The sequence below is a fragment of the Falco rusticolus genome, chromosome 6 (assembly GCF_015220075.1).
Source record: "Falco rusticolus isolate bFalRus1 chromosome 6, bFalRus1.pri, whole genome shotgun sequence".
Taxonomy (NCBI): domain Eukaryota; kingdom Metazoa; phylum Chordata; class Aves; order Falconiformes; family Falconidae; genus Falco; species Falco rusticolus.
The window spans coordinates 13576003-13592989 of record NC_051192.1 but is presented as its reverse complement, the minus strand read 5'-3'; the positions used below and the strand labels follow the sequence as shown (position 1 = coordinate 13592989).

The 16987-nt window shown below is 44.5% G+C and overlaps 1 protein-coding gene across 1 annotated transcript; it reads left to right on the top strand.

Annotated features, from left to right (window-relative positions):
- The first annotated feature begins 311 nt into the window (after window positions 1-311).
- On the top strand, window positions 312-14144 carry LOC119149873 (meprin A subunit alpha-like). Its single transcript, XM_037391730.1, has 13 exons — window positions 312-320; window positions 1425-1449; window positions 1561-1614; window positions 3331-3371; window positions 3458-3533; window positions 4373-4490; window positions 5880-6055; window positions 6256-6477; window positions 7374-7520; window positions 10371-10586; window positions 10935-11408; window positions 11571-11744; window positions 14101-14144. The coding sequence occupies exons 1-13, from the start codon at window positions 312-314 to the stop codon at window positions 14142-14144; spliced, it is 1776 nt and encodes a 591-aa protein (XP_037247627.1).
- The last annotated feature ends 2843 nt before the right edge of the window (window positions 14145-16987 follow it).

The following is a 16987-nucleotide window of genomic DNA, read 5'->3' as shown; positions in this document are numbered from 1 at the left end:
TTCACTCCCCTCTCCCATCCCCATAGATGCCCCGTGCAGGTAGCAGTACTGGGTGTGCCACCTGTAGAGACCCTGGACTCTCGAGGTGGCCTGTCCTGGCCCCCACCACTGCAGGCTGGTGCAGCTGTCCCCTTCCTGTCCCATAACAACCCTCTCACTTCTTGCAGTGCCCAACACCTGGGGTCTCACCAGGGAGGATGGACTGCCAGCAGGTTGCAAAGCATGGCCAGGGAGCTGCCTACTGAATATCTCCTCTTTCCCATTCTGCAGCCAGGCAAGGACAGTCCTTCCCCCAAGGATGGGGGTGCAACATGAGCCGGGTAAGTGAGCAAAGGGGAGGCAAAGGTAGCAGCAGTGGTGGGAAGGTGGGAGGAGGAGGAGGTGCAGGAAGTGTGTGGGAGCAAGAGAGTTGCAGAAGCGTGCAAAACCCCTTCATGTGGCTGCCAGGAGGAAAATCCCGCTGATCAGTCAGAGGCAAAGCTCAGCCCTGCTTTTGCCTTCTCACCGAGGAGTCTTTCTCCTGCCCTGCTTCACCCTGGCCCACATGACTTGCCTTCAAAGGGAAAGACTGGGGTGGGATTCCCATGCAAAACACTGGGAGCACATGGCTTCATGGGCACGTGAGTGGGACCAAATGACTTCTTGCTGTACTCCTGCTCTGAGATACAAAGTCTTTGAGATCTCCTGAAGAAACCCAAACCAACATGGTCTGCTGGAACTTGATGGCTGGCTTTCTGTTGATTACAAAAATAATGCTATTTTTAAATCAAAGATGATGCTTTACCCATAGAATCAGAGGAAAACAAAAATTTGTTTGCATCTACCAAGATGTTTTCAGGAATAAAAAAACCCAACCCACCAAGCAAGCCTTCTCTTAAATTGATTTATTCAGCTTGCAAACCACAAGCCTCTTTTTCCAAAAGGTTGTTACTTTCCTACTCATCAGCTTTGGTGGTCTCATGTCAGGATGAGGTCAGGATGGTGCGTAAAACAGAAGAGTGAGATTTTCTCTGAAGAAGTCACAGAAATTTTAAATAGTTTGGTAGCTCCTGATTGCTACAAGGGTTAACATGCTAAGAATAGTTATAAAATGGGGAGGCAGATTGCTTATTGGGTTGGCTTATGGCTATATCTATTAAGATTAAAGTCTGCTCTGCCTTTTAAAGTTCAACTTTTTTGATGGCTTATGCTTATCAGTGCTTCTGAAGCCTATTTACCTGCAGGACACTATATCTAGACTGGCAGGTAGCAGCAGATGATCTTCTGAAATGAATTCCTGGAGGATATGGTGTTTCACAGCACTGGTTTCCTGCTCCTCTGCCTTTACGGTATTCCCAGTTGCTCCTCTATTTTCTTGCTTGGGATCAGGGTGAGATTTCACTTCACTTGTCTGTGATTTTGAAACTGTACTTTCTACGTTTCAGATCCAAAACTCTGTTGAAGACAGAGGTAAGGATGCGATATTTTTGTGTTAACAGAAGCCTATCTGTCATCAAGTGGACAATCATATCAACTCGTGTCATTGAGTCACTAACTTAGGTGTATTACTTCTTTTGATAGTTAATGATGTTGATGGAGGACAGCTTAGAAAGGACATTCCAGAAATAAACTCAGGTAAGTCTGGACACTAAATAAGCAGGCTGTTCGATTATTACAGAGATGTGAGATAGCCTTTGAAGACCACAAGCCTGGCAGATGAGATGGCACCAGAGGGAACTGAAAGCTCCCTCCTATGTGAAAAAAAAATCCCAAATGCATCCTGGATACAGTGAGAATGGCAAGGCACTCAGAAATATGTGAGGTGAACCCCAGCTGCTTTTGGAGAGAGGGAAGACCTTCATTTTACAGTCTGGTAGTAGTGAGAGAGGACAGAAAGGCAAGAGCAGGGCACAGGGCAGAAGACAGAAAGATTCATGAAAGGTTGATGTTGGAAAGGAAAAATGGAAAGGCCAGGAAATTTCCACAAGAATAGTTCTGCAGGAAACCGAAGATCTTAATCTTAATCTTGGAAACACACTCAACTGCTGCTGGGGAAGGCTCAGCAACCCCTGGACTGCACCTGCATCCCTCCCCACAGCGCTATTCTGCAACACATGCCCCAGAGGAACCTTGGCAGTGGCTCTAATTCAACTTCTGCTTCATTACTGTGCCTTTATCTTGAGTTGGTTGGTTTCACATGACTGATGACCAAGATATGAAACTTAAGTACCTTCAGCCCTGCCCCAGAGTTTCAGAGCGTTGCCATGAGAGAGTTTCCGTTTCCTGACATTGTTATCTGCTCTAATGTAAGTTTCCTCTGGTTTTTCTGACAGAACAGAAAATGTGGTGTAGCGTGGAGGTGTTTTGGTGTTTTGGTTTGGGTTTGGGTTTGTTGTTTTTTTTTCTCTCCATATGTATGTGAGGAGAATAAAGTTCTTTGTATAATAAAAGATCTGAAGATGAGCTGTCTATGCCAGGATTGTGCTTAAATGAAAGGGCATTAAATGAAAATGTTACACTAGAGGACAATACAGTGGCTGGGGTTTGGGCTCAGCTTTGCGTGGGGAATCTGGCACCTTAAAAAAATAAGGGGATAAAATGAGAGTCTCAAATGCTGTGTTTTTAAAGCATGGAAGGTTTGGACCAGCTGCTTAAAACACAGGTATCTCGTGCCAGTTCAAATCCATCCCCTCCAAGCACCTCTATAGAAGGGGAAGGAGCCTCCCAAACTTTGTGTCTAGCAGCCCATGTGGATCGTTTGGACATCCTTGTGCATCTCAAGTGGTACCAGACACTTATGTTTAGGCAACTGGATGGACACACAGCTATCCATCTGAGGGGATCGGAGACACATAGCACATAGATTTAATTGCTTCAGCCTGAGCTTGATGCAGGCTGAACCTCTTCCTTCTCTAGAATTCTGGTCTTTCTTCTTTGATGACGTGGTCAATCCCAGATGATTAGCCTAGGTTAGCTAACTAGTTAGGCTATTTAGATGCCTAACTTCTGAATAAATCCATTCCACCCGTACATCAACTTCAATGTTCACAAGTCCAGAGTTGTTTCAGGATACAAGCCTGAGAAAAAGAATAAAATCTCCTCTGGGCAGGTGTTATGAAATTTTTATGGAAATCATAATTCATGCCCAAATCCCCCTTAGCAGCGGATGGAGGACTGGCATGTTATAGTGCGGCAGTGGTTATTTGTTTGCTTGCTTCTGGGCAGTTGCTGTTTAAAGGGAGGTGGGTTCGTTGATGAGACAGCCTGATAGATTGTAAGGTCTTTGAAAAAACACATATTGTAGTGCTTGATATGTTACTCTGGCCTAAATGGTTGTTTATCTCCTTTCAGAAACAGGAATGAAGCTTTTTGAGGGTGATATTATCTTACCGGTATGTGCTGCTGATCTAAATCAACATTAGCAAGAGCGTAGATTGGGCTTAAAATGTTAACACAAGCATGTTGATCTCATTAACAGCTGGAGAGGAATGCTCTGAGAAACAACTCCTACAGATGGAATTTCCCCATCCCCTATATCCTAGCTGACAGCCTGGGTAATAAGACTTTTTATTATGGTAGCACTGTATTATTGCATTAGATATACCCTGGTTTTGCCCAGCTCTCTGGGCTGCTTTTGTTTCATTTGCTATTGAGTTGTGCTGCATTTAAGCCTTTGTGACTGCTGGCCAGCACTTTGTTTGCAATGTAACAGCTCCAGTGACTGGCCAGATGCTGATGAGCAGCCAGTTTAACTGGTATCAGTGTTATCTGGCTGAGATCTCTAGATAATGAAGTCAGGAAATGCTAATCTCAAGAACATGCATGTTGATCTACTGCACCCTTTGTGCCTTATCTCTTCTTAACAGTCCCAGCTTAATACAGGCAGAAAGGAAATGCAGATATAAGAAAAATCGTTCAGAGCATTCTCCCTTCTTGTTTTCATTTAAATTTAGACAATATTTTAAGTTGTCTTAAACAAGTTAGGAGTACAAGCTAATAGCAAATCGGTGTTAAAGTCGTATGGATCTCTCCTGTGTTTACTAGCCCTGAGCTCAAAGTTTGCAATACTTGAACTTATATGATAACATGCAATAAAATTACTCAACAAAAACTAAGCAGTGCCATGGATGCCCAAAAGCCTTTTTGGTTGGTTTTTTTTTTTTCAGTACAATCAGCTTATCTAATAAAAGATGTTATTTCTCCATATGGTCCCTGCCAAAGTCAGGGAATTCTGCTAACAGAGCCTCTGGCTCTTTCATCCAGGCAGATACTTTTAATACGTGTTCATATTTTTAATGCATGCTTGTTCATACTTTCTATCTAGAATTATATATATTTATAACATTATAAAAGCAGAACAACTGCAATTGTCATCCTCTGCTCTGTGTTTCAGATCTGAATGCTAAAGGTGTTATCCTGCAGGCGTTTGACATGTTCAGGCTGAAGTCTTGTGTTGATTTCAAGCCCTATGAAGGGGAACAGACTTACCTGAAGTTTGAGAAGCTGGATGGGTAATTTTGTATTAACAATCCAGTTTGTATCACCTTGTTTGATATGATAGTTTTTCCAGCTGAGGAGACATTCATTTTCTTTCTTGCTCGTACAAAGGACATAAACTCCTGAGCCACATTTCTGTCCCACAGCTTGTTTATATTACACTGGAGTAACCAATGGTGTTTTCTGTTTGTGGTGTGCTCTTAATGTAAGAAAAGACTATTTTATTCCCATTTGCATCCTGGTTATTGAAGTGAATCCCCTTCTTGGTGCTCTTTCAGGGAATAAAACTTCCTCCTGGCATTGGTTTGGGCAGGGTATGTCACTGGTGCGTTGGCATTAGCGTGGAGCTTCGTCCTTGCTTTCAGATGCTGGGTTGGTTTTTCCTGACCAAATGTTGAAGCCAACAACCTCTACCATCGTGCAGGTCACCACAGGTTCCTTTGCTCAGCTGGGGAGGAGGTGACTCTTCCAAGCCACAAACCCTATCATCTAAAACAGAAGCCTAAAATAAGTCTGGTGACTCACACGCCAGATGCCTGTTACTGTCCAGGCACCATGAAGGTGCCAGTGAAGATAACTCAGTGGCAGGTGCCAACACTGGCTGATAAAGTTAGGTCATGGGATTTCCCCGCTTGCTGGGAAGGACCATCAGGAAGCTGGTGACACCAGCTAGTGTCTGCATCTAGGAATCTGGTGTAGATCTGCCCTGGGGTGTGGGAAGACAGGTGTGCAGCAATTTTGGGTAGCTTTTTGCTTTTTTTTTTTTTTTTTTTTTTTGAGCACACAGTGATGAGTTGTTTCTGAATAGACATGAAAAGTTAGGATTCAAATCAGTATTCAGGATTCAAACCAGGGAAGCTGATACAGCCTGAGTTCACTGGAGGCTGCTCAGTACCTTTGAAAATAGGGCCGCTTATTTAGATACTTTGGTAAACATACAAATAAACAACACCCAGTGCAGTGTATGAGGTTATAAGGCACCTGCTCTACTTCCCTGTGCTGCTCATACTCTTCTACTACCCTTGCTATACTGTTTGAGCTGGGGCTGCCCAGCGTTGAAGAGCAATAGCATTTGCCATCACCACCCCCTTCACAAGAACTGCAGCCAGCTGCAGAACATGCATGCACTGCTCGCAGGGAGGGCAAAACGAAATGAGAAGGTCAGTCACATCTTGGGCAGGGACTCATTGCCAGACTGTGGCAGGATGCTGAAGGTACACATTGCTCTGTATTCTGGCACTGCAAACCTATCGCGGCAAGACTGTCAAACTCAGGTGAGAAATTCTAAAAAATATTGATTTTTTGTACTTTCATCTTGATCAGGCAGTTGAGTTAACATGTAGATACAAATCATAGACGATATAATGCAAAATAGGTGCAATATCTGAGTCTTTGCCTTACAGGTGCTGGTCTCATGTGGGGGACCTGCAGAGTGGCCAGACAGTGTCTATAGGAGAGAGATGTGACTATAAAGCCATAGTGGAACATGAGGTCCTGCATGCCCTGGGATTTTACCATGAGCAATCCAGGACAGATCGCGATGACTATGTTCAGATATGGTGGGATGAAATTATTGAAGGTATGATGCCGGTCTGAAATGATTGAGATGTAGATGCATGTCTCTGTTTTACAATGCTAAAATGTCTTTGGTTGAGAATGGCTGCTTACATTTTAACAAGTGGACCATCATTTAGTAACAGGTAAAACATTTTTAAAAGATGTTATGTGCTCAGCTTTATTTCTGGTCTTACCTAATCAGTTTTGTATGTTTTTGTCTAGGTTTTGCATATGCCTTTGACAAACACAATGATAGTTTCCTTGATGACCTCAATACCCCATATGATTATGAGTCAGTCCTGCACTACGGACCATATTCTTTCAACATCAATAGCAGCATTCCTTCTATTACAACAAAAATTCCTAAATTTAATGAGATCATTGGGCAGAGGCTGGATTTAAGCAGGATTGACTTACTGAGGCTGAATCGCATGTACAACTGCAGTAAGTTCTTCTTCTCACACATGTATTTGAAAATCCTTGCTCAAGCTTCACTATAACATGGATGGAGTCACATGAGAGGAACAGGAACGCTACACACTTGGGTTCCTCTTGCAGTGCTAAGAGAAACTATATTTTTTACACAGCAGCAAGCTCCATGGTGGCCAGATCCCCATTTCTTTTTTACAGAATACCTTTGAATTGAATCACAGGTCTAACACCTTTAATTCATATGGACTTCCATGATATTACTTGTAATAGTTACCATTTCCTTCATTGATGATGATCATCATGCTGCTGCTGCTGATAAAATCTTCAAGTGACAGTGGTTCGGAATTGGCGTCTCTGAAATTAGAGTATCTCAATTTTTTTTTCTGCCTATGTGATGTTAGGTAAGACAATCGGAGTCAGGGGCACAAATGGGGATAATTGTGCTTTCCAGCTCCACTGGCAGAGCTATGAAGGTAAAAGCTCAACATGCTGTACAGTACTGGCATACTGTGTTAACACACACTTGAATATTTCCCCTAGCTTCAGCAGAACTACTTCTGATTTACTCCCTGAAGAGTGAAATGGGCCACAGAGCCTATCCCAGGCGGGCTTAGAGAAAATGATGGAAGTCTGGAAGGGAAAACTAGCCTGCAGGGGCCAAACTGGTTCCCACAAGGAAGTATTCCGCCGAGAATGGGAGAAGGATAAGATGTTTCTTTCAGGAGGAAACATCATTTATGTGTGGTAATGGAGATGTCGATGTGAAAGCCTTCATAGTCTTCAGTTGCATTAAGAATGTATTTCCTGGTGTTAAATGCTGTATGTAAACATTCTGGGATGGGATTAATGGTGAGAGACTTATTTGATGTCGATGGATGTGGTAAAACATGGTAATCCACTCCTGGCAGCTTCAAGCCTCACCTTCCTGGACCAGTGCTCCTTTGAATTCCTCAGTATCTGTGGGATGGTGCAAAGCAGACAAGACGGTGCTAACTGGGAACACACATTGGGCAGACCAGGAGAAGAAGACCATACTTTGGTGGGAAGCTGTGCAGGTACCAGGTGTAGTTTTAGATGGTCATTAGATTTTACCGTGTTTTTATGTGATGTGAGAATGAAAATATACAGAAGTAAACAAGTCATTAGAAGTACCCTTCTGTTAATGTTAATCACTGCATACCTGATCGTAAACATGACTCTTGAATTTTCAGATAGAAAGGATAACAATTTTAATTTTAAATGTTTAACCCTTCTTTAAATCTTCTCCCTATATTGTATATCTTGTCAAGAAAATGACAGTTCGAGACTTAGGTGTTGTAAATTGCTGGTAGCTCCATTAAAGTGAAGAGAGCTCCACCAGATTGCTACAAGTGACTTTAGTGAAACTCTATAGAATTTCATCGGGTGGAACTCTTCTCCTTTTATGCATGTGACAGGATTTTGAGTAATTTTCTAGTCTTTGTTTAAAGGTGAAAGACGCTTTCCCTTTGTACAGGAGTTCATTTGAGGCATCTCCACAGAAGGAGATGCACATAAGCAAATTTGCACATAAGCAAATATTGCAAGACACAAATCTTGTTTATAGACAAATTCTGAGATTGAAACCAATCCGGGATCATCAAAATAGGAAGCTGAGCTTCAGCAATCTGTCATGGAGCAAGAGGAAACCACCCTCAGAAGACTTCTTCGAGGGAGGGGTTGCTGTGTGATGCAGAGCCGTATCAGGAGGGTGTAGCTGCTGGTAATTCAAAGTTTGTTCGAGCTGACCACACAGGGACGCTGAAGGATTATCTGAGAAGCAAACTGGCAGTGATTTCCTCTCCGCCAAGGAGAGTGTTGCATGGGGTCTTTTTGATTGAGGCTTTGGCTCCAACTGCACTGATTTAAACATACATTGAACAAATATTGGGTTCTGCAGTATTTTGATTGCTGCCAGGACACAGAAATTGAGTAAGGTCTCTTGTTTTCAGCGGCAGTGGGGAGAAAATTAAACGCTGGGGAGGAGCATCACGTAGACAGTCCAAAAATCTTCACGCAAAAAAGTCTCTTTTGAAAGTCACAGGCCTGAGCCTGGCTGGTCTGTGTTCAAGTGGCCATCGTTAGGCACATCTGCTTCCCCAAACACAAGTGGTGCTTAGTCACAAAAGCATCTCATGGTGTGGGAGAGGAAAAAATATGCTGACTAGAAAGGAAAGTCATTTCTGTGGAACCTGCTCCCAGGAAGGAGAGAGCAAAAGATGGCTTGTGGCAGTAACAGGTCATGTTTGCTGCCTGATGCTGTGTTTGCCTACAGATTGGAGATCCTGTGTGTGCTGGTTTTGGCTGGGATAGATTTAATTTTCTTCATAGTAGCTAGTAGTCAGTCAGTGAGGAGGAAAGCAGACACATAGCAGGCAGGGCGAGGGGATGCTCCTATTCTCATCACACGCAGGGTTTGGGAGGGCAGATGTGTGCCTGGTGAAAGGCACCGTGCAAAAACCAGCCCTCGAAAGACGCTCTGAGCAGGGAGCAAAATGAACAGGAGGGTTGTTTAGGTCCCACCGTTGGCAATTGCTTGTTTCTAGAGGAACAAGTCCGTTTGGCTGTTGCTTGATGGGCTGTTTGCTCATGGTTTGCAGGGTGTGCAGTTTGCTGACACTGAAGGCTCTGGATGTGTGACAGGGTGTGTGGCTGGGGAGTGACAGCGGCTTCCTGCCTCTCGTGGCTGGTGACAGATCATTAACTGCTCAGCTTCAAGGAGGGGGAAGAAAAATGTATAAAACTTAAGTAGTCAGCCTTCAGAAGTTTCCTGAGGGCAAACAGGTCAGCAGTTACTGGAAAATAAGCAGCTTCAGTGGGTATTTGTAGGGGAACTAACTGCAGAAGGCCGGTGATGGGAGCACATCCAAACGCAGGCATGAGGCTGGGAAAAAAAAACAAAAACGCATGGAGCTCAAAGCAGCATCAGGTGGCAATTCAGAATCGTCGTTGGCTATACAGTCCCTGCTACTTGCCTCAGTCGGCTTCCAGACAGACAAGAAAAGGGCAAACCCATAGAGGCAGCCACAGGGTATTTGGAAATCCCCAGTGTGATGCAGGTTGAAAATGTCCTTGCTGTCAGGAGAGACCCTTCCTATGGGGGGTGTGTGGTGTGTGTGTACTGAGACTATTAGGTGAAGCTGGTGCACTGGCTCGGTTGCCTTCAAGAAGCTGATTTAAAATTGGAATATACAGAGCGAGGCTGATGCAGACAGAGAGTGCAAGTGTTCAGTCTTTGTAACCAGGAAGATCAAAGATCAAAGACTCTGAGGAGGTATCACTCTGGCCCACAGGTAGAATTGCCGACTAATTAGGAAATAAAGGAAATAGTTATTTCAAACACATTAGCTTAAGGTAACGTGAGTTGATACAAAGTAACTGGACTGGGAGTTAATAAATCCTTTACCCATAGCAGAATTATGGCAAAAATGTCTTCAGCTGCTTTTATAGGGATGTCTGATCTGTTGATAAAAGGGCATGATTTCTAGGCAAAGCAGAAGACTGAAGACCTTGACCTAACAGGATCCTTCCAATACTTTCCTTCCTGTCTCCAAAAAAATCCCTGCCCAAGTGCATCCACTTAAAATTCGTACATGTTGACAGGACTAGCACTGTACGGTTTGTACTTAATTCCTAAAGAATGGAACCAAATATGTACCTTATTTAATCAACTAGTTTGCAAGCCATATTTCAGTGCATTTTCATTTTAATATTAATTTGCAATTTAGGGAGAATTCTTTTCTATTGAAATATTTTTTTTTTTCTACTTTGAAAATAACTTCTAGCTTAGGCAAGTGCAAACTGCACTAAAGCTTGTTTAGCACTGGCATTTCATTAGTGAGTGGATCAAAAACTTTTTTCACACCACTGTGTTTTGTTCTTCCCAGGTAGAGGATATTTCATGCACTTAGATACAAAAACTGGACATGCTGGTCAGTCAGCTCTTCTGGAATCTCGCATCCTTTATCCAAGGAAGAAGGAAAAATGCCTTCAGTTTTTCTACAGGTTAAATGGAAATCCACAGGATAAGCTAGTTATCTGGATTAAGAAAGATGATGGAACTGGAAATGTTAGACAGATGGAAAAGCTGCACACTATTACAGGTAGGTGAAACTGTTTTCATATCTGAACTGCTGGCAAACTTTGATGCTAGACAACACTGGCTTGGTTTATCGTATTAAAGTCTGCTCAAGTGTCTGGTGTAAATCTAACCTTCATTTGCTTCAGTTGAGTAACTCCAGAGTTAGTGCCCGTGAGAAGAGAATTTGGCTCGGAGGTAGTTTCCTTAAGACTGTTCTGGGATTAGCTAGGGTGCAGGGCATTAGGCAATCGCCACATAAACAGATCCTTCACCAAACAAACAGGTCACAGGACACTTGAGGAAGACACAGCTTGATTTGGGATTTTGTCCTGGACTTTTGATTGTCACACATATTTATTTCCCCCTTTAGCTGATGGAGAACATCACTGGAAATTGGCCAGCATTCCCTTTGGTGTCCAAACCAAATTCCGGTATGGGTTTCAGGGCATCAGAGGAGATCCAGCCCAGTCTGCTGGGGGGATAGCCATCGATGACACCAGCCTGACAGAGACGAACTGCCCCACCAATGTCTGGCACATCAGAAACTTCACATCTCTTTTTAACAGTACTTCAAAAGGCGATTATATCATAAGCCCCGTATTTTACAGCTCGGAAGGCTATGCCTTTGCTTTACAGCTGTATCCTCACGGAAGAAATTCATCATCCTATGTGAATTACATGGGGATTACTTTCCATCTCTGCAGTAGTCCAAATGATGGCCTTCTGGAATGGCCGGCTGGGCACAGACAAGTTGTCTTGTCTGTTTTGGATCAAGACCCTGATGTAATCCACAGGATGTCCCTCAGCCTTAGCTTCACTACGGACCCAAACCAGCTAGTATATGGTAAGTCAGAGTGCATGGGGGAGAAATATGGAGGTGCCGAGGTCTGCTCAAGCTGGAGAAAACTGTTGAAAGCCAAGAGACCAGGCTAGGTTTGCTCTGCACGTAACACTACTGGGCTGACTAGATGTAAGCTTTAATTACTTTTATGGTTTTGCACAACAGGCAGAAATGACACCCTGCAGTGGGACAAGCCATCTATCACTGGAAATTTTTCTTCTTTCTGCAACTGCTACATGAGCCCAGGTGTTGGCTGGAATACGTTCCTGACCCACAGGGAGCTGCACTGGAAAAAATTCCTTAAAAATGACAGTCTTTTCATCTTTGCTGATTTTGAAGGTAAAGTATTATATTATCAGAATCCCCTCTGGAACAGAGCAGGTGCGTACTCTTCCATCTGTAAGGAAAGCACTGAAGATGAGGGTGATTAGCAAACATCTAGGGAGTCATCTATTTCAGGAACAAGTTTTTTAAATGCCTAGTGATTTCAGGTACCTGATTTTTGAATACCCAATATGAAACCCTATCAATGACCTTGATTCTCTGGTTCCTGAAAATCAGATTTTCAGGACAGATTATACTTCCATGTCTTGAAGATCAGTCTACTTAATGATGTCTCCATTTGCCACTACCCCTATATCCCTTCCCACTTAAGAGAATTGTGGTTTGACAATGAAGGTGTTCTTTTCAGACCTTGAAAAACTGGCAGAAGGAGGTTTTGATCCAAAGCTTCTCTCCTGAGGCTGCAATATTTGTCAGGACTGCGTGCAGCCGCTTTGCTCTGCCAAAGGAGGCAGGGAAAGGGAAGAAGGAGGAAAAGAGGTGTCTGGTGCAGAGGGCAGCCTGGCAGGCAGGTACCCACTGAGCAGGCCACTGCCTGTGCAGCCACGTGTCAGATGGCTGTGTCCATCTTACTTCATGTTAGGTGGTCAAAAATGAATGTTATAGACAACATGGTGAGTCATTTGAGAGCAATGGGTACCTCTAGGGAGCAGTTGATCCCATTTCATTATAGTTGTGATGAACTGCTCTTCTGATGTGCTAATCTAGTCACTGGCACATGGGGACAACCTGTTCCTGCATCTTTAAGGTTTCCTTCTTGAAGAATGTCCAGCTTTTCTGGACCCCTTGGCACTTCAGAACTGTCTTCCAAGGGACTCTGTCAACAAGGCTCCTAAATAGGCCAACATTTAGATTGGATATCAGGAAAAATCTCTTCACTGGAAGGGTTGTCAAGCATTAGAACAGGCTGTCCAGGGAGGTGGTTGAGTCATCATCACTGGAAGTGAAAAAACATCTATCCCCAAAAAACACATAGATGTGGCGCTTAGAGGCATGGTTCAGTGGTGGACTTGGCAGTCCTGGGTTAACAGTTGGACTTCATGATCTTAAAGGTCTTTTCCAAGCTAAATGATTCAATGATTCTGTGATCTCCACCGGCTGCGAGGGAATCCGTCATGGATGACAAATGGTGGGTGAGATGAATCCTATCACCCTTCTGAAGTGAATTTCCTTTGGAAAATGTCAGTGTCTGGAAAGTGGAAACATTTTGTATAAGTAAATAAACATTAAACCAGACTTGACCCAGGTCAGAGCACTTGTCTCAGGTAGGAGAGGATGGTTGAGTGTATGCTGTGATAATCCAAACTCCCTCAGCACGGCTGAGGGATGTGAAAACCAGGCTGTGAACTTTCCTGGCAGGATTTGCCTCTTGCTGTTCATGGGGGGGCGGGGGGGGGGAAAACCCAAAACAACCCAACAATTTTCTTGTTTTCATTCCAACAGAGAATTGAGAAACTTCTGAAAAGACAAGAACTTTTGCAAGATGGGAAAGCTGCTTCCCATGAAAGTATAAACAGGAACATGTACTGGTTAATAAAAATGCAGAGCAGTCTACAGTTCTGGCACACAGAGTGGCCCAGTTTTTCCGCAGGTTATGTAGGGCGTTCAGCAACACTTCCAAGTCCCCTTTAGCAATAAGAAAAGCAGCTGAGGCTTCTCTGTGCTTTCCCTGTCAGTGCTTTGTACTGGGAGTAATTCCCTGGGAGAGATTCAGTCCTGCTGTGTCATACGGGAGCCAGTGGTCCCAAAAATGTTTGCAGCTGCTAGGTGAAATTGTGGTTGAGAAATTGAAAGATTTGTTAAGAGACTACATTTAGTCTCCATTACAAATGGGTTCACCTTCATTTCTACATATTAAATCGAATATGGTCACATTTATAAGGTTCCAGCTTCTGCATTTGAATATTCGTTTTGATACCAGGGTGCCTAAAAACTCAGCGGTAGTGTTACATTGCCCTCTGATGAAAGCTGGAGGACCTGACACATGCCTCCCACTTCTCCACAAGCCTTTCCATCCTTCCCCTTCATGTCCCAGTCCTTTTTCAGATCACCTCTGACCCAAGACCTCTACTCTCTCACCCCCGTCTCTCTCCAGCTCAGCAATCCCTGGAGCCCTTTCTGGGGCTGAGAAAGACACAGACTGGAGCGCCGTGCATGCCTGCAGCTCCCTGCTAGTCCAGTTTCCCCTCCCACCTCCTTCGATGAGTACTGCTGCAGCTTCCAGAGATATTTGGATGAATTATTGTTGCTTTATTTCTTGCGCCTGGAATCAGCCTGAAAGTCATCCCGAAATACATATAGAACTGTACCATATACTCAATGTATTAAATTAAGGTTTCTTCTTTTCTTGCAGATCTCACCCCTCTGATTACATCTGAAGTCCCAGTCCATCCTTGAAGTGCCCGGAACTTCTTGACTACAAGTGCAGTCATCTATGACAGATAAAATATATTTCTTCACTTAAGAAACTGTATTCTGTGGTTTCTGTATTTTAAGAATTTGAACTAGGCTTCCCTGTTCATTTTAAGAGACTATATTCCTAGACTTTTCAAAGATTATTTTGGCCCAAGCAATGAAGGGCTTCTCTTAGTTATATCATCTTTTTTCTTCGCATGTTCTGTTCTTTTTGTTTATCTTTGCTGATGGCAATGCTTACTTCCCAGCTCTTGTCTCTGAAATCTCGGTGTCCAGCTTTCCCAAGCCAGAAGCACCGGTGCTTGACGTCCAAGACTTCCAGGACTTCCCTTTTCTCCCTATGGCCATTACCACTTCTTCAAGCCCAGCTTTTGATAACAGTCACTCCCAAGTATTCAGCTTGTTATGTCACTGCTAAAAAGAATAGCATGCTTCCTTACCTTCATCTGCATCTGGACCCAATTCAACATTACTGAGAAGTTTTTGTGAAAACAGAATGGGAATTTGTTTGGATCTTATGGTGGGTTGACCCTGACTGGTCACCAGGTGCCTTCCAAGATTCTCTGTTGCTTCCCCTCCATCCACAAGATGGGGAAAAAAATATGATGACAAGCTTGGTAATGAAGATGAGGACAGGGAGATCACTTACCAGTTATTGCCATGGGCTAAATGTCCTTGGTTTAGGGAAATTAATTGAATTTATTGCCTTTCAAACAGACTAGGATAATGAGAAGTGACAACAAATCTGAAAACACCTTCCCCCACCCATCCCTTCTTCCCAGGCTCAGCTCCACTCCTGACATCTCTACCTCCTCCCCGCAAGCAGCACAGGGGGACAAGGTATGGGGGTTGCAGTCAGTTCCTTACGCATTATCTCTGCTGCTCCTTCCTCCTTCCTCTCTTCCCCTACTGCAGCGCGGGGTCCCACTCATGGGAGACAGTCCTTCATGAACTTCTCCAACGTGAGTCCTTCCCACGGGCTGCAGTTCTTTATGAACTGCTCCAGCATGGATCCCTTCCATAGTGGTCCTTCAGGAACAGACTGCTCCAGCATAACCCAGACCCCACAGCGCTGCAGGTCCTGCCAGGACCCTGCTTCAGCGTGGGCTCTCCATGGTTTCAGGAATTCCTTTGGGGCACATGCCCCTGCCCCGGTGTGGGGCCCTGCGGGCTGCGGGGGGGAGCTGCCCCCCGGGGGCTCCGTGGGCTGGGGGCACAGCCTGCCCCGCCGGGGGCTGCGCTGCGGGCTGGGGGGAGCCGCTGCTGCGGGGCCTGGAGCCCCCCGGCCTCCCCCTGCCCTGGCCTGGGGGCTGCAGGGCTGCGGCTCTCATGTTTTCTCACTCCTTTCTCCAGCTGCTGTTGTGCAGCAATTTTCCCGCTTTCTTAAATAAGGTGCTGCTAACGTTGCTGAGAGGCTCAGCTTTGGCCAGTGGTGGGTCCGTCTTAGAACCACCTGAAACAGGCCCTGTCTGACATGGGGGAACTTCTGGCATCTTCTCACGGAAGCCACCCCTGTAGCCCTCCTGCTACCAAACCCTTGCCACGTGAACTGAATATGGGACGCATTTGGGGATGCATACATAGGGCAAGGTGCTAAATGAATATATTAAATGGCATGAGTATAACATGAGATGGCTGCATGACCATTGTCCTCTGCAAACTCATATCTATGCCTACAGAATTACTTACCCTTAGACATCCTCTTTAGTTCCTTGGATAATTTTTAAGTTAAAGGCACTAAAAATCTCCAAGGGGTTTTCAAACTGCTCTGATTCTGCTTCAGTTTTTTGTTCCTTTCTCACACACACTGCAAATAATGGCCTTTGTGCTGCACTGTGATTCCCTTTGCTCACCTGTGAAAACTGCCTTTACATGATGCACCTTGAGACATACTCTCCTTTACTAGTAGTGTGTCCTGTTCTGCTTAGGTATCATTGTCTTTCAAATTAATAGTCCATAAAAGCAAGTGCTGAAGAAGATCCACATATGCTAGGTGGAAGATCAGTCCTCTGGGGCCCTTCCTCAAGAAAAGAAAAGATTTCTGTACTTATTCCTCTGCAATGTGATCTCATACAAATAGTGTCCTACTTATATCTGTTTGGAGGATCTGTTCCCTAGGTTGAAGGACTGACTGCTTTCTAGGGCAGGGTAGTCACTGGCCATGGGCACATTTCCTACTCAAAACCTACTTTCATTTGAGGCTTCTTCACACTGAAGTCCGGTATGTCCCACCAATACCGCTGGGAAGCAGCGTGTGAGGCACCTCCGCAGCACTCCTCTTCCTACGCCAGACCCTCTGTATTGTGCTGTGTGGGGTGGTGTCTGTGGCACCAGCCTCTTCCTACCTGATTACTGAACAGAGAGGTGGACATACTCACCTTCAGCACTTGTAATTTCAGACGTAAAATAAGGGAGCAGGATTCAGTTGAGTAAGTTTAAAGCACTAAGACACTCCAGGACATTTGCAAGATGATAACAGGTATGATGCAGGGCCCATGGGAGTTCTAGAGCTTTCTGGAGCCTTGGCTCAGTTAGCCCATGTGTCCTCACTGACCCATGTCCCCTGAGGAAGAAGACAGCAAAGTACAGGGCTAGACTTTGACATCTCTGAAACCCACCAGCACAGAAAGGGGCATCAAGCTGGAAGGTCAAGGCTCTACTGATACACATGACTGCCTCTGGAGCCAAAGTGGCATGCTGTGCACTGGGGCATCAGTCCTGGGATGGGCTCAGTTGTGGGAAAACACTGTCGGGGCATTCATAATCATACCTCTTTTATCTCTAATCTTTACAATGTGATGTTAATTATTAATTGAAAACAGTGT

Bases quoted from the DNA above. Each gene is read 5' to 3' on its own strand.
- LOC119149873 (XM_037391730.1), top strand. The intron at 6,056-6,255 runs GTATGATGCCGG...GTTTTTGTCTAG, and splicing joins GTGGGATGAAATTATTGAAG to GTTTTGCATATGCCTTTGAC. The intron at 11,745-14,100 runs GTAAAGTATTAT...CTTTTCTTGCAG, and splicing joins CATCTTTGCTGATTTTGAAG to ATCTCACCCCTCTGATTACA.